This window comes from Ambystoma mexicanum, chromosome 1q (assembly GCF_040938575.1).
Source record: "Ambystoma mexicanum isolate Mex_15411 chromosome 1q, UKY_AmexF1_1, whole genome shotgun sequence".
In the NCBI taxonomy this organism is placed as follows: Eukaryota; Metazoa; Chordata; class Amphibia; order Caudata; family Ambystomatidae; genus Ambystoma; species Ambystoma mexicanum.
In genome coordinates, this window is record NC_090922.1 from 206,113,988 (window position 1) to 206,138,700 (window position 24,713).

The 24,713-nt window shown below is 51.0% G+C and overlaps 1 protein-coding gene across 3 annotated transcripts in view; it reads left to right on the forward strand.

Annotated features, from left to right (window-relative positions):
- TMEM143 (transmembrane protein 143) overlaps window positions 1-24,713 on the forward strand; it is a 549,762-nt gene that overhangs the window by 395,772 nt on the left and 129,277 nt on the right. For all 3 annotated transcript variants that reach the window (XM_069637349.1, XM_069637346.1, XM_069637350.1), the window contains exon 6: window positions 12,091-12,370. In XM_069637349.1, coding sequence (XP_069493450.1) covers window positions 12,091-12,370 — 280 coding nt within the window. The remainder of the gene's footprint in view (window positions 1-12,090; window positions 12,371-24,713) is intronic.

A 24,713-nucleotide genomic window follows, 5' to 3' on the forward strand; every position in this document is an offset into this window, starting at 1 on the left:
TGTAATTGATTAAAATAAACATAAAATAATACACTATAGTATACATGGAAAAAAATGGAATAGTGTTTTTAAAATTCAAACCTTACACCAGTCTTCCGTACCACCCTGGAACTTAATGCCTACTTTTGTCCCCCAAAACGAAACCCTTTGTTCCTTGTGCAATATGAATACTGCTAAAAATAGTACACTGACAAAATTTGACAGGCCACTTTCTAAATCCCCTTTCTTGAGCTTTTCTTGTCACACTTAATTCCTACTGTCCCCTTTTCATGCAGTGTCCTTTCCTGATCAAGTGAGAGATTGTGCAACCATCCCTCTGCTCCCCTGCTCGTTCCCCCACCACACACCATGTGCATTTTTGTGTGTTGTGTGTGAGGACCCTAAAGCTCCTCTTGCCCCATGCCTACTCACCCTATTTCCCTACACATTTTCAGCAAAGGAGAGGCTGGGAGTTTTTCCATTGACTAGAAGAGGAGATATCACTCAGATGGAGGGAGAAGGACCAACGGGCCCCTTAGCTACAGAGACGAGGGAGGTTCACCAGCATGGGGTCTGGCATGGATTCACATGCTCATGAATATTCCCCGTCGTCAGGCTGGGAATCCTCGGTAAAGAAAAAAATCAGTTTCAGTTTAGTTTCTGAACTGTCTTTATACTAATAACCATTCGCTGGTCTCTGGCTCATACTGTCCCCAGCCAATGACTGCCCTCTACCTAAGCCCCTCCTCTGACAGCCATCTTCAGATTTTTACTGCACGTTGAAGTGTTGGGAGTCCTCGTGCTATAGCTCTCAAGCTTTTACTGCGTTTTGCCTTTTTCCTATGAGTTTTCTCTTATTTTTCGGTCAATTCGAGCCTCGAGCTCCACAGATTCTTCTTCCGATCAACGGGGACCCGTTTCGGAATTTTTCTACGCCCTTCAAGGGCGAATTTTCGTAGAGTTTCCCTTATTGGAGGATTCCGGAAGATCTTTGAGGCCTACCCCGCATAGATATGGCCCAGGACAAAGGAGACACAACGCCTACTGGATCCAAGCTGTTTAGGAACTGCCCTGGATGTGGATTACAGAATGTCTTTAAGGAGGATGAGCACTCCCGGTGCCTCTACTGCCTTTACAACGACAAGTCTCACGTGGAGGAGGAATGCGCGTTCTGTAAGAACATGTCCGCCCGGACATTGAAGGACCGTCACTCGACTCACTAACTGGCTGTAAAGGAAGAGCCCAGCAGCAGGTGAGAAGAAGATGAAGTCCGAGCGGTCTTCTAAGACCTTTGAGAGTGCTCCGGCGAGGGGGGCCCAACAGAAGGCAAAGCACTGCGAGTCTGCGAGCACCGGGAGCGCTGTTGGTTCAGGCTCCCCAGCTGCCTGGCAGGACGCGACGTCCCCGATGCCATCAACCACGAGCCAACGCTCTGGCTCTGGGAAAAGGAAGTCGGAGAACCCGGGTAAGCTTTGGGAGAAGCCCAGGTCGATCCCGATGGAGAAAGCCAATGGGGGGCGAGGTGGTGACCATCCCCCTAAGGTGAAGGCCTCAGTCGTGCCTACGGTCGTGAAGGCCCTGATTCACCCGGCGAAGGAGTTGTGGAGGCGCTGGCAAAGCCTGTGAAGGCTACCCCAGTGGAGTCAACTTCTGGGCCTAGAGTTTACCTGCCACCCTGGAGGGAATCATCTTTTGAACCTATCGAGAAGACCCCCGTGAAACCCCAGGACGAAAAGGTGGGGGGGGGGCACGGTAGCCATAACGGACACAGATACCACCTGTGAAGATGAGCTGGCGAGCGTCCAAAATATCCTGGACAAGAAGTTCGAGGAAGTCCGATCCTACGGGAGGGATCCCGACGAGGCAGGCGAAGAGAGCGACGGTGGAGCCGATGAGGCACCGCAGGCCGTGGAGGAGCCCAGGCACCAGCCGTCACTCCCGTCGCAACCGATGCCTATTCCACAGGACAACTCAGGATCAATCTTGACGGCTATCCAGACCCTGTGTACGGAGATGAGGACAAGGTTGCCCTTACCCCCAACAGAATCCATCCTCCCCCGCCTTTTCAGCCTTCACCTCCTTCCCCTCCACCGAGGGATGAGACAGGAATGGAGATGGCGACGACGGGACGGACGACGACGGCGGTGGTGACAACGTACGGATCTCCCATCATCCCTTTGCCGGGCATCCCCTCCCGACGAAATAGTCTCCTTTCACGCCATGATCGCCAGAGCATCTGAGCTTTTCCAGCTTTGTCCCGAAGGGCAGAAAAAGGAAGGTTTCATCTACCAACGATGGGAGGCCAAGGGGAAGACCGTCCTCTCAGTCCCGTTACTGGATGACATCTGGGATGAGGGACTGTTGCTGCTCAAGAACCCATCCACGGCCCCTGCGAAGAGGGATAGGTATGAGAAGAAGTACCGGGTCCCAAACTCCACCTGATGTGCCTCAGAGCTCAGCCGTCCACGGATTCGGTGGTCTCCCCGGCAGCCAAGAAGAAATCGGCAGGGGTGACAGCATCAACTTCCCCATCGGACGGCGAGGGGAAGAAGCTGGATGCCATGGGACGACGAGTCATCATCTCGTCGGCGGCGACGACCATCAAAGCAGCCAACGCCCTCGCAATCGTGGCACACTATGACAGGGAGCTGTGGTTCAAAATCGCTCCCCTTCTAGATTTCCTACCCGACGACAAAAGAGCGGAAGCCCTTGAGATCCTAGAGGAAGACGAAGTGGCGTGGGACCACGCCATCACGGTGACCACAGACATCAGTGATACCAGATTTCGCCAGATGGGCAACAGCATTTGCCTATGCCGGCGTGGTTGGCTCAGGGCCACTGACTTCCGTCAGGACGTGCAGACCAGGGTACTGGACATGTCCTTTGATGGAAACAACCTGTTCGGGAAAGCGGCGGATGAGAGTCTGCAAGCCATCAAGGCAGACACTGAACAAGGTGCCTCCAAAGGATTCGGCAGTAGTGCATCGTCATACCGACAGGCTGCCCGTTCCTCTACACAGGAAGCTTACAGAGGCCGCAGCAAGGCCGGTGGATACCATCGTCGTCGTCGCCAAGGGGCCCAGGGTGGCAAGGCCTTGGCGAAACAGGACTGAACCAGCCGTGGCATCGGGGGCCCCCACCTAAGCACCCCGGTGGGAGGCCGGCTGGCAAAATTCATCAGCGTATCAGAGTCCATCTCCACTGACCGTTGGGTGCTGGATGCCCTGAATTCCAAAGGAAGTGTCCCCGTTTCCCACCCGTGGCCCGGAAAGAGAACCACGTTCCACAGCTGCTTCTGGAGGTACAAGCCATGCTGAGAAAGGGCGCGATAGAACTTGTCCCAAAGAGGCTCTGGGGCTCCGGAGTGTACTTCCTCGTCCGAAAAAAACCCGGCGGCTGGCGACCCATCCTAGACCTCCGACGTCTCAACAAATACATCAAGGCACAGAAGTTCCGGATGGTTACCCTTCAGCACGTAGGAAGGCGACTTTCTATCGTCGCTGGATTTGGTGGATGCGTACTTTCACATCCCCATACGCAAAGGACACCGAAAGTTCCTACGGGTCGTGGTCCAAGGGCGGCACTACCAGTTCAAAGCTCTGCCCTTCAGGTTGAAGTCGGCTCCAAGGGTCTTTACCAAGTGCCTGGCACCAGGGCGGCGCGGCTGCGCCTGCAGGGGATCCATGTATACCCCTACCTGGACAATTGGCTCATCCGGGCAAAGTCAAGAGAACTCGCCGTCGACCACACAGCAAAGACAGTCAGCTTGCTCACAGAACTGGGATTCTCTATCAACTTAGCAAAATCCCACCTGGTACCGTCACAGGACACCCTGTTCCTGGGGGCCAAACTCGACACGGTGGCATGGATGGCCTCGCCGTCGGAGGAAAGGGCGAGAGCCATCCTAAGCAAGGTACAACGGCTGTTGACCATGGAGGTAGCCAAGGTGAGGTCCATCAAATCCCTGCTCGGCATGATGTTATCTTGCATCTTCCTAGTGCGTCTGTGCAGATTGCAGATGCGGCCACTGTAGGAGTTCCTCGACGCACGTTGGATGCAAGTGACGGGAAACTTCGAGGACAAGATCCTGCTCATCGAGACTTTCCGTCAAGGGATCTGGTGGTGGGGCATCCGCGTGCATCTTGCGGCGGGCATGGACTTCCAGACCCCAGTGCACCAGGAAACGGCGATGACGGACGCCTCCCTGGAGGGATGGGGAGCACACACTGAAAATCTCCACGCAAGAGGCCTCTTGCTCCTAGAGGAGCAGTCCCTGTACATCAACGTTCTGGGCTCTCAGGTCCTTCCTTCCGTCCCTCAAGGGCAAAGTGGTACGGATCTTCACCGACAACACCACCACAATGTTCTACATCTGGAAGCAGGGAGGTACCAGATCCCCAGCCCTATCCAAGGAAGCGCAGGATCTGTGGCACTGGGCTGTCGCCCTGGGGATGTTCCTGGTACCCTTTCATCTGGCAGGAGTGAAAAACACCATCACTGACTCACTCAGCAGGGAGCTGAGCCATTGCCACGAGTGGGAACTTCGGCAGGATCAAGTGGATCTCCTTTTCCGACGGTGGGCAATCCCCAGATCGACCTATTCGCGACGGCGGCGAACACCAAGTGCCGGATGTTCACCAGCAGGTTTCCCCAGCGGGGAACATGGGCGATGCTTTCTCCTTCCCCCGGGACGGCCTGTTCCTGTATGCATTCCCTCCGCTGCCTCTACTTCTGCGACTCATCAGTCAACTCAGACGGTCCCGGTGCAGGATGATCCTCGTCGCACCGGCGTGGCCGAGGCAGATATGGTTCCAGGACCTTCTGGACCTGTCAGCGTCCCCACCAATCAAACTGCCGACGGACCTGGATCTTCTCGCCAGGGAAGGGGGCGTCGTCCTACATCACGACCCAGGATCGCTGAACCTGCAGGCCGGGCTCCTGCAGCACTAGAGTTCGGAGGCTATGATATATCCGCGGACTGCAAGAAAGTACTTACAAAGGCTAGGGCGTCCTCGACAGTGCTATGGACATAAGTGGAAGAGGTTCTCTGTCTGATGCTGTGCACAGAAGATCTACCCTCTACGGATTACGGCCCCTCGAGTGCTGCCGTACTTGCTGTCGCTGGCCAAGGCGGGGCTGGCACATGCCTCCATCAAGATCCACCTAGCGGCTATCTCCTGCTACACCAGAACTCCGGGGTGGTTGTCGCTGTGGTCTCACCGCCTGGTGAAGGAGTTCATGAAAGGACTGTTCCGCTCATTCCCTCCGGTGAAGGCTCCGGCCCCGGCGTGGGAGCTCAACGTGGTGCTGACCAGACTCATGGGTCCTCCATTCGAGCTTTTGCATTCGGCACTGCTGAAGTTCCTATCGTGGAAGACAGCGTTTCTTGTGGCCATCACCTCTGCACGACGAGTGGGAGAGATCCAGGCCCTCTCCTGTAAACCTCCATACCTGACATTCCACGAGACGAGGGTGGTGCTGAGGACGCACCCCTCCTTCATGCCCAAGGTGCCGTCGGACTTCCATCTCAACGAGCCCTTGGTGTTACCTGTTTTCTTCCCGTCGCCTTTGTCGCCGGCTGAGAGGACTTTGCACTTGCTGGATGTGGCTAGAGTGCTGAAGTTCTACGTGGACCGCACGAAGAGTTTTCAGAAGACATCACAGCTGTTTGTGAACTTTGGACCTGTGAACCAAGGGAAGGCCCTCTCAAATGCTTCCATTTCCAGATGGCTCTCCGGCTGCATCATGCACTGTCACCGGTTGGCAAACCGACCGTTGCCCGGCCGTCTGAGAGCCCATTCGTCCAGAGCGATCGCTGCTACTACGGAGTTCTTGTCTGGTGTGCCCCTGCTGGACATCTGCAGCGCTGCTACGTGGAGGTCGACGCACAACTTTACGAAATTCTACTGCGTCGACTGGGATTCCAGGGATGAGTCCAGAGTCGGCCAAGCAGTGCTGCGCAACCTGTTGCTTGAATGTGAGCCTGGTGAGGAGGTAAGAGATGCTTAATGTTGAGTTGTTGAAATGCTTAATGTTGTGCCTTGCCACCTCCCGTGGTTGCATGTGTGTACTGCTATGTATTCTTGTATTCATGAGCATGTAAATCCATGCCAGACCCCATGCTGGAGAAGGAACAAGTTACTTACCTGTAACTGTTGTTCTCCAGCATGGGTCTGGCATGGATTCACATGTGAACCCTCCCTCCAACCCCTCTGCTGCTCTTCTCTTGGTCCTACTGCCACTTTACGTGCTACCAAATCTGAAGATGGCTGCCAGAGGAGGGGCTTAGGTAGAGGGCAGTCATTGGCTGGGGGCAGTATGACCCAGAGACCAGTAATTGGTTATTAGTAGAAAGACAGTTCAGAAACGAAACTGATTTTTTCTTTACCGAGGATTCCCAGCCTGACAACGGGAAATATTCATGAGCATGTGAATCCATGCCAGACCCATGCTGGAGAACAGCAGTTACAGGTAAGTAACTTGTTCCTTCCCATGGACAAGGTCCAGGGCAGTTCCTAGAGGCTGGAGGAGGCACGAGTCATGATAGCTACACCAGGGTGCTGTGATGTTCTGTTTGGGCCTCCAATGATGGAAGTGGCCCCAACCCTTGATCCTAGGGCAAGCAGATGGACAGGATTCTTTGGGCGGAATGGTCTGGGCAAAGCTCCTACACAATCTCCAATTGCTGCACAATCTCCAATTGCTGGAGGGGGACCTTGAAGAGTGTCATACCTTGCCCCTGAAGGATCCCTGCTGCAGATCTGAAAAAGAGAGTTCTGAACCCCATAACCCACAACGTAGAGGCAAGGATCCAGGTGCCTCACTGGCTATTGGACTCCAACATGACAAAAACTAAGACTTTAATTTGGGATATCTTTGTGGATTTCATTGCGACTTTCGACAAAGGGCTTTCTTTTGGCTTGCTTGTTTTTCCCTCACAAGGGGATTGGCAGAGAGACCTTTGGACCCTGTCAAAGTGAGTAATATGTTCCCCTATCCCTTCCACTGATCCGTTATCACTGGCAGTTATTTTCCCCATCCTGATTTATTGGACACATCTCACTCTTGGTCTACCTTTTGGGGTCCAGTAAAAGCACTTTGAGGTTAGCACCCACCAAAACTTGTCTAGCCGTGGGTTTCCACTCAACACACTCTCTGACACCACAAACATCCCTATGACAAAACCTACATGCACTTTGTGCACCAATTTGCCCTGCTCCCAAATAATTCTCCCCTTTTCTTAACCGATATATCAATACATAATGGGGGAACCTCTGTGCACACTTCCACCTCTAACTACACCACTTTCAATAAGGCGAAGACCAACATTTTTCTACCCTGGACGGACTCAAAAGAACACACTGCTCTAACATGCCAGTTACAAGCCACTCAAAATGTTCACAATACAGGAAAACACAGTTACACTTATTGTCGTATCTTAAAAGGATTCCTTCTTTAAAGTATATGGCTAACTCTGCATTTATTTTAAAAAAACATAATTTTCGTAATTGACCATCTAAGAATAAATAATATTGGTCTTACTTTGCTTTTGACATATTTTTCTATCTTATTGAGGGTTCAATTAATTACATTTCAGTCACTTGTATCTTCAAGCTCTTAATTTCAATGTGATAAATTCCAATCTAGAAAAAAACAATGACTTCAGACAATACCACATACCATCCATTAGGTCCTCTTGCCATTGTGACAAGAGGTAATTGATGCTCTATGCATGAGATCCCATGCTAAGGAGCAATAGTTGTACTGCTACGAGTCTCACTAGCTTAGTTGAACGAGTGCCTGCTTGACAATTCGTGTAACATTTTGTTGCAATACTCCCTATTGTGATGAGGGCGGATTTATTTATTAACAGGCTCAAATTATTTTAAGAAATGAAAGGTCACATGCAGGTCTCTAATTCGACTATCTGACTGACCCCAGTGAAGGCCACAAACCCTAGAGTCCAGCGTCACACGCCAGCTCTTGGCACTGACATCTAAGGTGACCACTACCGGGGTTGGAGGATTCACAGCCTTTCCTCTAGACAGGTTGTTGTGGTCTAACCACCACTCCAAGTCAGAACGGGAGGCCAATGTACCATCAGATGGTAGAGGAGTACTCCCGGGAAGGTGATACATAGGGACTGTGTATGCCAAGGTTGCTAGGACTCATTGGATCTACTCCCATAGACAACCAGGGGCTTACTGGGAATTTGGCAGCCTATGTAGGCTATGATAAAGGTTCCGATTTTGATGAGCATTAGGAAATAGCTTCTTTTTGCAGCTTTACCATTACCTTCAGGGGATGCAAGGCATATCTGGAGATGGTTTGTGATCATGGGCTGATTTTTGGGAGCGAGATCTTTTTCAGCCTCGCTCTTTGGCTTAACTCACTTATATTGGGGGTACTAGCCATTCCTTACAGCTATCAGTACAGGGGGTTTCTGTCCCCAACAAATTGTTTTTTTGTAGCAGTGCCACCTCCCATTCTGAGATTCCTTCAGGGGAAACTTTGTTTTCCCATTCTTTTCTTTCAACTTTATTATTTACATTCCCCAGTACGTCACTGGTAGTCTGGTTTCAGTGGTGTTTCTTTTAACCATTTCTGTGTGCACTACTGCACCCTCATGTATAGGCTTACCATTTGGTGACTCTTGTACCAAAACGGAGGTCCAAAATTCCTAGACATTGTGTTTCAAGCCTTTCCACCCTTCTTCATTGTTGGCTGCTGTGATGAATCCTATGGAGTCATCACTGATCCCGAGCCTAAGATCTCCTCCCATGTGTCCAGGAGATGGCAGCCGCTACCTGATCCTGGGGGTGGTATTATGAGTGAGGATAAAAATGGAAGCTAAGGGTGGCCCCTTAACTAATTATACACTCTTGCTGAGCCCTATATGAAAGTTGCAACTGTTTCCACTCATTCAATGTTATTAGCTTAAGTAATTTTTTTATAGTAATTCATAAATTCTTATGAAAAATGTCCCAGTGTCACTTTTATTTAATCATAAAAGGCAGTATACATCCAGAGTGTGTCCAATAAAATTGCCAATGCATTTCGGAACGCAGTCTGTCATCAGGGATGGACACTATTGTTTCAGAATTATAATACAGTAACGTGAACAAATAGAACCATATGTCATAAAAATAAAAATAAATAAAAATATGATGCATCCAAATACATACACCACAATAGGTTAGGTCAACATAGGAAAAAACAGAAAAAATGCAGTCTGAATAACTCCACAATTATTATTCAAGCAAATTCATCTCCAGAAAGACAAAATAGAGAATCACAGTATGTTTACCTGACTACTTTAAAAAATCTAAAGACTTCTAAGAAAAATAGAAAATATGTGGAGGATTTAGTATTAATGTGCACTCCATAGTTAATGGAGCTAAGTAAACTGATACATATATCAGTACATGTATGTAAAATCTCTTTACCTGGGTACTTGAAGTCATCAAAGTGTGATGCTTGAGTTCTACATGGCTACCTGTTGCTGAACTGAGATAGTAATAGCAGATAGAATTGCTTAACTTAAGAATCATTCGTAATGAGTCTTATATGGGACCTTTGACTAGTCCTTACCTTATTTGACCGCTTAAAAACAGCAGGTAGAGAAGCGCTTGTGTGACGAGCGTTGTCATAATTTCTTACCTGTTGAAATGTCGGTGAGGCACCGGAACATCACTCACCCAGCAGCCAGGTAAGCTGTGGTGTTTTCTGCCTCCCCCTCCCCCAATTTAACAGTGCACATGCCCTTGTAGTTAACTCACCAAGCAGCCAGGTAAGCTATGATGTTTTCTGCCCCTCCCCTCAATTCAACAGTGTGCATGCCCTTGTAGTTGGACTCAACCAGCAGCCAGGTAAGATATGGTGTTGTCTGCCCCCACCCCCACTTCAACAGTGCACATGCCCTTGTAGTTAGATTCACCCAGCAGCCCGGTACGCTGTCCACTGTGACGTGCCATGTACCCAGGCAGCATGGAGTTGCGCAGCACCATGGAGTCGTGGGTTGAACCGAGTAATCGGGCGCAGCAATGGGTGATGAGGTGGCAGGCATCACACACCATCTGCACGTTCAGTGAGTGATACAATTTTCTGTTGCGGTAGATTGCCTTCACAGCATGCCTGGCCACCAGCTCCACGCGTGCAGTCCAAAGCACCAATGACGTTTGGCATGCCTGCAAGGGCATGGAAGGCTGTTTTGGTGCCATTGACCTGGTCAGCAGTCCTGGGTAGGCTAATGTGGTCTCCAACGTGATGCAGAAGTGCATCAATGACCTGGAACAGGACACGCGAAAAACAGGGCTGAGATATCCCATGCAGCTCACCCACAGTGTGTTGATAGGTGACTGTGGCTAGTAAGTGTAGCACAAACACTACCTTGAGCAAGGGGGGGCTGGCTGTGTGGAAATTTATCAGGCTGACCAGGTTGTCATGGATCAGGTGCACTATTGAAGTGATGCTGTCGCTGTCTAACCGGTACAGGGTGTGGATCTGGCTTTGGCTCAGGTTGAAAGGTATGGCCCTTAAGCATGGAAATGGTGGCTGCCAGCGGGCTGCAACCTGCTGAACATTGGGGTTTTGCAGGGCCCATGATGTACCTATTTCTCCTCAAGCCCCTCCGCCACATCCTCTGCCTCCATGCCTCTTCAAATAGTAGGCCTGCAGGCAGGGCCTCCAGCTCCCAGCACTGCTACTGCTAGCATGCTAGTGTTGTAAGGGGTATGGGGTGTGGGAGTGGTCCTTTTGTGCTCTAGCAGTGCTCCTTGGGACCACCTGTGCTGATTTTGGGCACCTGTGGCATGTTTTTACACACCTCAGTGTACTTAACGCCTGGTAACGCCATAAACAGACTGTGTATAGTAAAGTAAGTAAAATAAGGTAAAAGTTCAAGAACAGTTATAAATAGTAAATGAAGAAACTGTATAGGCAACCCAATTACCCCGACTTATAAAATAAGGCTGCTAGCACTTCAAAAGTCCTTCAAATGATAAAATGAGTGGGCCCAGTGTCATTCAAAGTTACTAATTCCAAGGAGATTTCTTTTCAGAGTGTGAAGAGACTTTTGGAGTGTAGAACAAGTTTTGGCAATGCCAACAGGTTGGTAAAAGTGTTTGAAGGGCGAAGATAAAAATGCAAGTACCAAATTTTAGGGCTCTTCTCCCAATCCCGCTACTCTAGGGGAAGCCCAGTGGCGGTTCCTTGACCAGGACTCCATTGATCACGACCAGGCATGGGAAAGGTAGAGTAAGGACTTTGCACCCATACAATCCTATACAGGGAGGGGGGGGGGGATGGATTGAACAGCTAAGCGGGCACAACCCTTTTACTATGATTTGGCTAGTAACCAACCACCCCTAGGGTTCCTAAATTTGCTGGGCCTGCTTACGTTTATAAAAGGTCCTGTTGCATTTTGTCTGATACCTGCCTTCCCCTGGAGACACTTCAGGATGCGTTGTAGATTAACATTTTCCTGTGCCCCATGCTTCAGTAGCACTAACATCTCCTAACCCCTGAAATCCGGTGTCCTGGTGCAGCACACCATAAGGTGATCTCACATCTATGGGGAAACTGAGAACTGGAGCCAGAAGAGGGCCACAGTTTTTCTTCTCATTATCCTCAAGGATGCCGCCATAGTGTTCAGTTCAGTGTGCCACTCTGCCGGTGACTACCCTTTCTGATCGCATAATTTCTTGACTTGCCTCATAGTATATGAGCTAACGGAAAAGGACAAATGCGGGCAGAGCTGAGCAGAGCCTGATGCTCACCACATCATAAACTGCCATGAAGTAAGAAAAACAGGGGAGATGGCCGGATTGTGTGGCTTTATTTGTACACTCCCATCACAGAGGATTTTAAAATCTTTTAAAATTTAAAGTGGCGCACACAGGGTGTCTGAATAGGTGTGATTGTTTCACTATGCCAGTGCTTGGTCAAGGAAGAGTGGATGATGTAGTAAAGGACCATGATACAGTGAGTGTAACTTGAAGGATGAATATTGGGTGGTGAGGATGAATTAAACACAGGAAGTGACAATGATTTGGGATGCTGAAAATTAGGGTATGGTCATCTCTAATGTTATGTGTTACTCTTCCACTCCAGGCGCTATTTCAAGCGGGTTTTGATGGCTGCAAGACCGAAAAATGCCCACATGGTGCTGAAATGTTTCAAGGATACACCACTAGAGGGTTTGGAGCAGGTGCTACCTGTGGTGAAGGTCCGTACCTCCAGGATCGACCGCACTTTGCTGAATACCATGTTGCTGGTCAGCGGGATGGTGCTATTTGTTAATGTGGGCATGGTGGTCTTGTCGGATCTCAAGATAGGCACTTCCTTGCTCCTCTTCCTCTTTGCCGGCTTCATGACGTTCCGTGTCTGGAAGGTAGGTTGTACACCACTCCCTTATGATTTATTCTAAGTAAAGAGCTTGCAGAATAAGAAATTAAATTCACATTGGGATCAAAAGAAATTTGGATTGAAATTTGCAAGACCATTTTTTCAGTTGACTTTTGCCAAGTGATCGTTATTAGCTGGCAAAACAAATCTTTTTGTTTTAAGTACATTTTAGGGGTCAACAAATGCTGACAAAATGGTTTTTGCCTGGGTGTCCAAAACCCAATTGTAACATTGGATAAATTAAACCCTAGACTCCCCTTTGTATTTGTATTTATTTATTTGTATAGCGCACCCTGCCCAGGGGCATCTGGGCGCATTTCCTTACATATTTACAGGTTAAATTTACAAGTTAATAATCAAACGTAATGTACAGTACAGAATATTAGCATAAAAGTGGGATAGCTACAAACATAATTTACTACGTAGTCCCATTATACAAGTCTGATCAGTGAGGCAATAAGGTAAAATTATATTTACAAGCGGTCGAAGGATGTGGGCAAATCTTGCTCCGTAAACCAAGATTTGGTTCCATTCTTAAATGAAGAGAAACGGGTTTCAGTTCTAAGCGGGTTTGGGAGTGTATTCCAAAGTTTAGATGCAAGAACTGGGAAGCTCGCCCCTCCTGCACTTTGTTGTTTGAATCTTGGAATAATCAGTAAGTGAGCTTGTGACAATCTTAGTGGTCTAGTGGTGGTATGTGCTGTGAGTCGATTTGCCATGTACTCTGGTGCTTGTTTGGAAAGACAGTTGTGTGTAAGAGTGAGGGTTTTGAGTGAGATTCTGAGTGACACTGGAAGCAAGCGGAGGTTCCTTCTGGTATCAGAGATGTGCATTTTTCTGGGGAAATTGAGGGCTGCTCTAATAGCGTTGTCCTGTGTTACTTGAAGCTTATTGATGTTCTTTTTACTGGTCCCCATATACAGAGCATTACAATAGTCAATTTTTGACATCACTAGAGTTCTTGCGAGGGTGACGCAGTTGGGGGTAGTGATGAATGGTCTGAAAGCTGTAATGAGTTTGCACGTATAGGCTGATGCAGAGACTACCGAGTTGATTTGTTTTGTCAGCGAGAGAGTGGAATCAAGATGGAATCCCAGTGTTTTGGTGGTGTTTGTGACCTTAATTGGTATCCCGTCGATAACAAACTCTTTGAAGGAAGAGTCAAGTTTATTGAGTCTGAGAGGAGAGCCTAGGATAAGTAACTCAGTCTTATCGTCATCAAGACATAAGCCATGAAGTGCCATCCAGGCTTGGATAACTGAATAGATCTCATTAAGCACCTTTAAGTCAGTTGTGTAAACACTGGTGATTGGAATGAGTATCTGGGTGTCATCCGCGTAGTTAGTCTAGGTGACACCCAGATAATCGAGAATATCAAATAGAGGTTTGGTGAACACGTTGTATAACGTAGGGGATACACATGATCCCTGTGGTACCCCACAGGTGACGGGAGCAGACTCCGAAGAGGCAGATGGTGAGAAGACACGCATGGTTCTGTTGGCAAGGAAGGATTTGATCCAAGCAGTGGCCTCGTCTGAAAAGTGAGCAGAGGTTTTTAGGTGGTGGCAGAGTATTTGATGATCGACCAGGTCGAACGCTGCCGAGAGGTCTAGTAATAGTAGTAGAGCTAACTTGCCTTTGTGTTTAATATCCTGAATTTGTGTAGTTAGGTCAATGAGGGCAGTCTCAGTGCCATGTTTTGAGCGGAAGCCTGATTGCCTGAGGCCAAAGAGTTTGTTAGATTCAAGGTATGCTTGAATTTGTAAATAGCCTGCTCGGTGTAAGATTTTCAAGAGGAAGGGCACTGTAGTAATTGGTCTGTAGTTTGATGGGTTGCTAGGGTCTAGGCTAGTTTTTTTGACGAGTGGGATAACCCAAGCATCCTTGAGGTTATCTGGGACCATATCTGCTTTAAATGAAGCATTCATGAAGGAGGTAATGAAGGGGGCTAAATCAAGGGTGGCTTCCTTGATGATAGGCGCAGGGCAAGAGTCACCTTGGCAGTTTGAAGGTTTAAGTTTTTTGATGATGTTTTCCACCTCCCAGGTAGTAAGGGGGGGGAAATTTAAAGGGTTTGCACGGGCTCTGACTAGCCAAGTGGTTGAGATTAGGAACTGTAGTAAGGGGATCTGTTAGTAAACTACATTTCTTGTTATTGATTTTGGTCTTCAAGGTAGTTATTTTGTCCATCAGAGCTTTTTGTATGCTAGTGCACCATGCAGCGTTGGTGATGCACTGGTCTATGGGGGTTATGGGAGACTCCAGTTCTTTAAGGATCTTGAAGAGCTCTTTAGTGTTTGAGTCTGCTTGAAAGATCCGCTTGTTGTAACTATTCTTTTTTGCTGTGAGGATTGCTTCCTTATAATTCAGACGCAGAAATCCGAGTGATTTTGTTTGCATCGGTTGGATGACTTTTCCAATTTCGACTCGGCCTTTCTTTTAGTTTTGTGTAGGTCTTTCAACACTATAGCACCATTAAGACTGCGCAAACCTAAACAAAGAGCGCCCTTTGTTTAGGTTTGCGCAGTTTTAATGGTGCTATAGTGTTTAGAGGTTTTAGTATGGTTTGATTATATGTATCTACCCGGACCGTCGGGTCTGAGCAAGATACTGAGACTTTATTATGAAGGGGGAGGATGAGCGGTAGCAGTCTCTCTTTGGTAATGTCCTTCTTTCTCCAGCATGGGGTCTGGCATGGATTCACATGCTCATGAATATTCCCCGTCGTCAGGCTGGGAATCCTCGGTAAAGAAAAAACCAGTATCAGTTTTGTTTCTGATCTGTCTTTCGTAGTAATAACCAATCACTGGTCTCTGCGTCATACTGACCACAGCCAATGACTGCCCTCTACCTAAGCACCGCCTCTGGCAGCCATCTTCAGATTTTTACCGCACGTTCATGTGTTGGGATTCTCGTGCTATTGCTCTCGAGCGTTAGTGCTATTTTTTCGCGCTTTTCACAAAAAACTTTGATTCTTTCGGTCAAAAGAGCCTCAAGCTCCACCGATCCTACATCCGATCAACGGGGACCCGTGTCGGATTCATCTGTGCCCCTCAAGGGTGAAGATTTCGTCGAGCTACACTTCGGAGGACTCCAGAAGCTTCTCAGGCCCGGTCTCGGAGATGGCCCAGGAGAAGGGAAGCTCGACGCCCGGAAAGCTGTTCAGGGTCTGCCCTGGATGCCAGCTGCAGAACGTCTTCAAGGAGGACGAACACTCTTTCTGCCCTTACTGCCTTCATGAGGACAAGACGCACGTGGAGAAGGACTGTGCGTTTTGCGGCAACATGTCGGAACGGACCATGAAGGACCGCCATCAACGTCTCGCCAACTGGCTGGAGGGTAAGAGCCCGTCTGGCGAGAAGAAGAAGAAATCCGAGCGGTCTTCTAAGACCTTTGAGGGCGCCCCGGCGACGGGGGCCCAACATAAGGCCAAGCACTGCGAGTCCGCTGGCACCGGGAGCGCCGAACGGTCGGGCTCTACGGGCGCCAGGCAGGGCGCACCCTCCCCGGCGCCATCAACCACGAGCCAACGCTCTGGGTCGGGTAAGAGGAAGGCCGAGCACCCGGCGAAGCTCCTGGAGAGGCCCCGGTCGAGCTCTAAGGCAGAGGAGGAGCGTGGCAGTGCCCCCTCCCTCAAGGATAAGGCGGTGAGCGCACCTAAGGTGGTGAAGGCCTTGATCCATCCGACCAAGCCCTCTATCGAAACGGTCGCGGCGGCCCTGGCTCAGCCTGTGGTGGCTGCACCAGTGGTGGCGACCTCAGGGCCCAGAATCTCCCTGCCTCCTCGGAGGGAGTCTTCCTTTGTGCCCATCGATAGGACCCCCGTGAAACCCTCCGTGGGGAAGAAGAAGGGGGGGCAGGGCGTCGTCGTAGAGTCGGCCTCAACCTCAGAAGAGGAGCTGATCGAGGTCTTAAGCCACGGCCTAGGCGTGGAAGAAGGCCAGCCCGTCGGAATGGACCCCGACGCAGGTGACGACGACGACATCGTCGAGGATACCGACGGGGCCCCTGCTCGCCCGTCGGATTCCCCTCTGCCAGCGCCGCAAGACAACTCGGCGGCCATTTTGTTGGCCATACAGTCCTTATGCTCCGAGATAAGGACGAGGCTACCGTTACCGACGGAGGAACCTCTCCCGTCGGGGGATCCAGAACCGGGACCTTCTGGTGTTCCCCCTACCAAGAAAAGAAGGATCCATCCACCACCTCCTTTTCAACCGTCGCGCCCCTTCCAGCCCTCCTCCCCGTCCACCCGAGGGGATGATACGGGAACTGACACGGCAGCGACGGGTACGGACGACGAGGCATACGACGAGGATTTTCCGTCGTCGCCTCCCGCCAGGGCCTCTCCGCCCGACGAGATCGGATCTTTCCACTCCATGATCTCCAGGGCTTCCGAGCTTTTCCAACTCTGCCCTGAGGAGAAGAAAAAGGAAGGCTTCCTTTATCAGCGGCGCGAGGCCAAGAGGAAGACGGTCCTCGCAGTGCCTCTGTTGGACGACATTTGGGATGAGGGCCTTTCCCTCCTCAAGAACCCTTCCACGACGCCAGCTAGAAGAGACCGGTACGAGAAAAAGTACCGGGTCCCGGACACGGCCCCCCTATGCCTCCGGGCGCAGCCTACCCCGGACTCCGTCGTCTCCGCGGCAGCCAGGAAGAAAGCGGGGGGGGGTGCGGCCTCCACATCGACTTCCCCGCCGGACGGCGAGGGAAAGAAATTGGATACTATGGGGCGTAGAGTCATCTCGTCGGCAGCGACGACGATTAAAGCGGCCAACGCCTTGGCTATCGTGGCCCGCTACGACAGGGAGCTCTGGTACAAGATAGCTCCCCTGCTGGATTTTCTGCCGGACGACAAGAGGGCGGAGGCCCTTGAGATCCTGCAGGAAGGTGAGGTGGCCTCGGACCACGCCATCACCGTGGCGACGGACATCGCCGACACTGGGTTCCGCCAGCTGGGCAACGGCGTTTGCCTTCGACGTCGTGGATGGCTCAAAGCTACGGACTTCCGGCAGGACGTCCAGACCAGAGTCCTGGACATGCCCTTCGACGGGAACAACCTGTTTGGGAAGACAGTGGACGATTCCCTTCAGGCCATCAAGGCGGATACTGAGACGGCCCGGGCCCTTGGAGTCCTGCAACGACGGACGCCCTTTCGGAGCGGCGGAGGCAAGGGCACCTCCAAAGGTTCCGGCGGCGGTTTCGCTTCCTACCGTCAAGCGGCCCGCTCTTCGTCGCAAGAGGCCTACAGAGGACGAGGCAAGTCTAGCGGACCCCGCCGTCGTCGCCAAGGAGGTCAAGGCGGCAAGGCCGCGTCCAAGCAGGATTGAACCGGCCGTGGGGTCGGGCCCCCACCGAAGCACCCCGGTGGGAGGCCGGCTGGCGGGCTTCGTCAGCGTGTGGGAGTCCATCTCCACCGACCGTTGGGTGCTGGACGCCCTGGCCCGGGGCCACGCGCTCGAGTTTCAAAGAAGGTGCCCGCGCGTCCCCCCGTGGCCAGGAAAGAACTTCACGTCCCTCAACTTCTCCTGGAGGTAAAGGCGATGCTCAGAAAGGGCGCCATCGAACTCGTCCCAAAGAGGCTTCGGGGCTCCGGAGTCTACTCGAGATACTTCCTCGTGAAGAAGAAGACGGGAGGATGGCGCCCCATCCTAGACCTGCGACGTCTGAACAAGTTCATCAAGGCGCAGAAGTTCCGGATGGTCACCCTCCAGCACGTCCTGGGTCAGCTGGAGGAAGGAGACTTCCTATCGTCGTTGGATTTGGAGGATGCCTACTTCCACATTCCCATCCTAAAGGGGCACCGCAAATTCCTCAGATTCGTGGTCCAAGGGCGTCATTACCAGTTCAAAGCCCTTCCCTTCGGACTACGGTCGGCACCCAGGGTATTCACCAAGTGCCTTGCGCCGGTGGCGGCGCAGCTGCGCCGCGAGGGGATTCACGTCTACCCCTACCTGGACGACTGGCTCATCCGCGCCAAGACGAGGGAGCTCGCCGTGGTCCACACGGCAAGGACCGTCCAACTCCTCACGGACCTGGGATTCTCCGTGAACTACGCCAAATCCCACCTGGTGCCCGCGCAAGTCGCACTGTTTCTGGGAGCGAGGCTCGACACAGTGTCCCTTCTGGCCTCCCCGTCGGAGGAGAGGACCAGGACCATCTTGGGCAAGGTGCAACGGATGTTGGTGGCCGACGCGGCCAAAGTGAGGTCCATCAAGTCCCTCCTCGGGATGATGTCTTCCTGCATCTACCTCATTCCCATGTGCAGGCTCCGGATGCGCCCGTTGCAAGAATTCCTGGATGCGCACTGGATCCAGACGACGGGCAGCTTCGAGGAAAGGATCAAGCTCGACGAGAGTTTCCGACGAGCGATACGGTGGTGGGGCACCCGCGCGCATCTGACGGCGGGCATGGACTTCCAGACCCCAGCCCACCAGGAGACTGTGACCACGGATGCCTCCCTGGAAGGGTGGGGAGCGCACACCGAAAATCTGCACGCAAGGGGACTCTGGCTCCCGACGGAGAAGTCCCTGCATATCAACGTCCTGGAGCTCCGTGCAGTGTTTTGGGCCCTCAGGTCCTTCCTTCCGTCCCTCAAGGGCAAGGTGGTGAGGATCTTCACCGACAACACCACCACCATGTTTTACATCAGGAAACAGGGCGGAACCAGGTCCCCAGCGCTGTCCAAGGAGGCGCAGGACCTGTGGCATTGGGCCGTCGCCCAAGGGATTTTTCTGGTGCCGTTTCATCTGGCAGGGATAAATAACACCATCGCCGACTCACTCAGCAGGGAGCTGCGCTCGTGCCACGAGTGGGAACTACGGCAGGATCTGGTGGATCGCCTCTTCCGACGGTGGGGCACACCCCAGATCGACCTGTTCGCGACGGCGACGAACACCAAGTGCCGGAGGTTCGCCAGCAGGTTTCCCCAGACGAGGAGCATGGGCGATGCTTTCTCGTTCCCCTGGGAGGGCCTGTTCCTCTACGCGTTCCCTCCCTTGCCTCTGCTAATCCGGCTCGTCAACCAGCTCAAGAGGTCACGGTGCAGGATGATCCTCGTCGCACCTGCGTGGCCGAGGCAGATATGGTTCCCGGACCTTCTGGACTAGTCAGCGTCCCCGCCGATCAAGCTGCCGGCGGACGCGGATCTACTCTCCAGGGAAGGAGGCGCCATCCTCCACCACGACCCGAAGTCGCTGAACTTGCAGGCCTGGCTCCTGCAGCGCTAGAGTTTGGAGGATACGACATACCGGCCGATTGCAGAGAGGTTCTTGCAAAGGCCAGGGCGTCCTCGACTCTTAAATGCTACGGACACAAATGGAAGAGGTTCTCTGTCTGGTGCCACGCACAGAAGATTAACCCTCTACGGATTACGGCTCCCCAAGTACTGCCGTACCTGCTGACGCTGGCCAAAGCTGGTCTGGCACACGCGTCCATCAAGATTCATCTTGCTGCAATCTCCCGATACACCAGAACCACGGGCCGGACGTCCTTGTGGTCTCATCGTCTGGTGAAAGAGTTCATGAAGGGACTGTTCAGATCGTTCCCGCCGGTGAAGGCTCCGGCCCCGGCGTGGGAGCTCAACGTGGTGCTGACCAAGCTCATGGGACCTCCGTTCGAGCCTCTGCACTCGGCCCCGTTGAAGTTTCTATCGTGGAAAACAGCTTTTCTTGTGGCCATCACCTCCGCACGACGAGTGGGAGAGATCCAGGCCCTTTCCTGCAAGGCCCCGTACTTGACTTTCCACGACACGAGGGTGGTGCTCAGGACGCACCCCTCCTTCATGCCCAAGGTACCGTCGGACTTCCATCTCAACGAACCCTTGGTGTTACCTGTGTTCTTCCCGTCGCCTTCGTCGCCGGCTGAGAGGACTTTGCACTCGCTGGATGTAGCTAGAGCGCTGAAGTTCTACGTGGACCGCACGAAGGGTTTTCGGAAGACGTCACAACTCTTTGTGAACTTTGGACCTGTCAATCAGGGGAAGGCTCTCTCGAAGGCTTCCATCTCCAGATGGCTCTCCGGCTGTATCATGTGCTGTCACCGGTTGGCAAACCGACCGCTGCCTGGCCGTCCGAGAGCCCATTCCACCAGAGCGATCGCAGCTACCACGGCGTTCCTATCTGGTGTGCCCCTGCTGGACATATGCAGGGCTGCTACGTGAAGGTCGACGCACACCTTCACGAAATTCTACTGCGTCGACCGGGATTCCAGGGAGGAGTCCAGGGTCGGCCAAGCAGTGCTGCGCAACCTGTTCGCCTGAGGTGAGCCTGGTGAGGAGGTAAGATGCTTAATGTTGAGTTGATGTGATGCTTAATGTTGAGCCTTTGCCACCTCCCGTGGTTGTGCATGTGTGTACTGCTATGTATTCTTTATTCATGAGCATGTGAATCCATGCCAGACAAGGAACAAGTTACTTACCTGTAACTGTTGTTCTCCAGCATGGGTCTGGCATGGATTCACATGCGAACCCTCCCGCCTACCCCTCTGCGGCTCTTCACTTGGTCATACTGCCACTTCACGTGCTTCCAAATCTGAAGATGGCTGCCAGAGGCGGTGCTTAGGTAGAGGGCAGTCATTGGCTGTGGTCAGTATGACGCAGAGACCAGTGATTGGTTATTACTACGAAAGACAGATCAGAAACGAAACTGATACTGGTTTTTTCTTTACCGAGGATTCCCAGCCTGACGACTCGGAATATTCATGAGCATGTGAATCCATGCCAGACCCATGCTGGAGAACAACAGTTACAGGTAAGTAACTTGTTCCTTATTGCGGGTATGCGTAGGGGGCGCCATACTAGGTTTCAGATTTAGAGGGGATGCTTTGACAGTGAACGTTATTTTATGGTGATCAGTCCAGATGCATGGAGTGACTGATAACAAATTGATGCAACAATTGGAAGCAGCAAGCCAATCGAGTGTTCTCCCCTTGATATGTGTAGGCTCATGAGTATGATGGTTGAAGCCTAAGTCGGTCAAAGCAGAGGCAAGGTCCTGGGCTACTGTGTCATTAGGGTCTTGGAAGCCAAGATTGAGATCGTCTAGGAGTATCTTTTTAGAATTAGTCTTAGTATTGACAGAGAGAAGGGTGGGGATATCCTCAGCGAAGGAGGAGATGGGTCCATGTGGTCGATATATGAAGGGTATAGTAGCAGTTTGGGTAGGCGATAAGGCTAACTTCACCGATAATAGTTCGGCAGAGGGAATTTGATTATTAGGAATAAGTCTAAGTTCTAGAGCGTTTTTGAATATGAAGGCTAATCCTCCTCCTTTTGATTGGTTCGTCTCTCTATCATTTCTGAAAATCGTATAGTTTTCTGGTATGGCCAATGCTAAGGAAGGACCTGAGACTGCATGTAGCCACGTTTCAGTGACTGCCAGGAAATCAAGGTCCTCTGAGACAATGAAGTCGACAATGTCTAGAGCGTGTGCAGGGAGGGATCTGGCGTTAATCAATGCCCCTCCAAGTAGAATTGTATTTTCTGTAGGTGTTTGTTTGTGAAGGGTGGCTGTGAGGCTGTTGACTAGAGTGTTAGTGACGCCAGTATTGTTGGAGCAAAGGGTAGGTATTTACTATTAGATACAGACAAAAGAGGATTTTTTTTACAGAATCTAGAACTGAGTCTGTAGTTCCTAAGAGTGATGGAGCATGGTTGATTGGGTGTAGGTTTGCGTGCAAAGTGCTCAAGCCATAGCGCTGGTGCATTCAGATATGGGTTGGTACTAGGCATGATGTGATTTAGCTTACAATTAAGAGGGTGCTGTGTGGTGTGAGATGTTATGATCCCATGGAAAGTGGCCGGTGCGATCACTATTGTTATGCCTGATGTGTCTAATTTGAATAGGAGGTTGTGTGTGGGCAGAGTGTGGAAGTATAAGTGGATAGTTAATACTGGGAATAGTGGATGCTGTTGTTCCCAAGGATAGGAGAAGTACCCCACAGAAGATATACCCAGTACATGTTCGGGAGAATGCGCACCTCAGGACAGGCCTAGGAGAGGCGACATCGGTCAGAATCCCTATTGGCAAGCGGGACTAGGCATTTAATACAACATTGTACATTTGGTGTGGCGTAAATTTTGGTCACAAGGAATTGGCAAACATACCACTGTAACTGATAAACACAGCTAAGCACATACTTTTGCTAAATAGGAAGAAAGCTGAGTTCATGAGAAATGTCTTGTGAAGAGTGCACTTAGAGTAGTGATGGTTAAAAGGTTAGAGGCAAGTTGCATAAGGTGTTTATAAAGGCTATTGCACATGCGTAAGGGATACAAGTATAGGAGCCGTGCAGGGTGAGATTGTCGCACACTCACCCTTACCCCTCCCCCTACCCGTTCTCACACCTCCACCCCATCTCGCCCTCTTGCCCGGTTCCGAGACTCACTTGTGCTTTCCCCGAGTTCCCATGTGCCACCACGCATGGTTCGACATGCTGCCCACTCGCGGAGATGCCCATTCCATTGGCGTGTTCCTTGGCGATTGCGAGACCGGCTTCTTCTGCGTCACATGACCAGCATTCCCCGCTCACGTGTTTCTAAGTTACACTCACGTGATGCGGTTACGACTCATGTGACCGGAAGGTAATAGGCAGCGCCGGTATTTAAACAGCCGCATCGCAACACTTCGGTGCTTCACAGCTGTTTATTTGGACACCTGTTCGCCGCTACATTTATTCCTTTGGATTACTTGGACACTGACCTCGGATTACTCTACAGACTGCTATTGGATTTCCCCTGGCTTCTGGTTCTTGCTTCATTGGATTCCTTGCTACGATTCACGGACTACCTTCTGGACATTCTACTTCCTTAATCCTTTGTTACTACGTTCTGCTCAGCTTCTTTGTCCGAACTCTGACGACAGGTGGGCCCGGCACACGCAGCTCAGTGGCACCTACTGCCCTGCAAAAGGAAACAGCCTTGCTGTGTCCCGGAACCACCTCTATAGGTGTAGCAGATACTCCACGGCCACTTATTGGTAAGACCGTTCCACTTCCTTGTTGTCTGGTTTGTTAGTGCTGTTTTAGGCTTGTTACTTAACCAGTGCTTTCTTTACAGTGGTTCGGGGTTCCCAGAGGTCCACCGGAAGATCATCTCCCACCTGTGGCCTCAAAGGTTGTACAGAGAGTGATTTAGATTCTCTCTGTGCAGCACTTGTGGACAGAGGACTCTTCTGACTACACGACAGTCAAGACACAACAGAGATGAGGTAAAATACCAAAACAAGTGTGGCCTAACAAAAAGCAAGCACAAAGTAGTATATAGACATGAGTAATAGCTACTGCAAAATAAGCATAATGCTTGTAGGCAGGTAGGTGTAGTAGTAATATGAGTCTGGAAACCTGCAGGTAATCGGGCTATACAGTTTAGTAGTAAAACAATTTAATAGTTAGTTCCAAATGGTAGAAGTCTATGCTGGGGAGTTACTGTTCCTAGGGCACCAGGCGTAAAATGCTGATGTGCGTGATGCCATAATGTACAAGTAGGTGACCCAAACGGGTATTCTTCGTGACTTGACCCGTGAGCTCATCAAAGGAAATAGCAAGGCAGTGGCTTAGCGCTTACAGCAAGTTTACGAAGGAGCAGAGTGATGCGCCCACGGCCACGACTTGCAAAGACAGGATCCTTAGTTAAGATCCTTCGTTTGAAGATCTGGCTGGCGCCTTCCGGTACGCGTATCGGCCGGAAATAGGCTGCGGGGCGTAGAATGGCCAAATCGGCTGGCCTGTGATGGTCGCTAGGCGACCCAGTTCCTCAGATCACCGTGCGGCCATCTTTGCATGCACGTGGGATTTCGTAAGCACTACAGTGGCGGCGGCTTCTTGATTAAGCAGTTTTAGTTATGGGCAAAGAAGTGCAGCCCCACTCGAAGAGCGTAGGGTGCAAGAAGGCTGTGCAAAGCCTTACCCGGTATGTGGGGGGGTTGAGGGGCTGAGGCACTCCTCACCCGACGTCTGCTTCCTCTGATCCAGGGCTCCTGCCCTCGGCAGCATCTGACTTTTACTTCCCCACCCCTCTTCTAACTCCATTGAAAACTGCACAATTATCTCATGTTACCTTAGAGGCTGCCTCTCCTTTATCGGCTTTCTGTTACCTCTTGCGCCCAGTTTCACACTTTATTGATCACCTATCATTTGTAGTCATGGGAAATCAATAATATCCATAAACATTACAATATTTATACCACTCTAACGTCCTAGAACACTTTTACCCACAAAAGAAGCATTTTTCAGTTCTTGTTAAAGCTTTTTTTTTCTCGTTGTTCAATAATATACGTCAGATTCGAACGTTAAAAAAAATGTTTATTTTTTTTATGTCTCTTTCAATCTAAAAA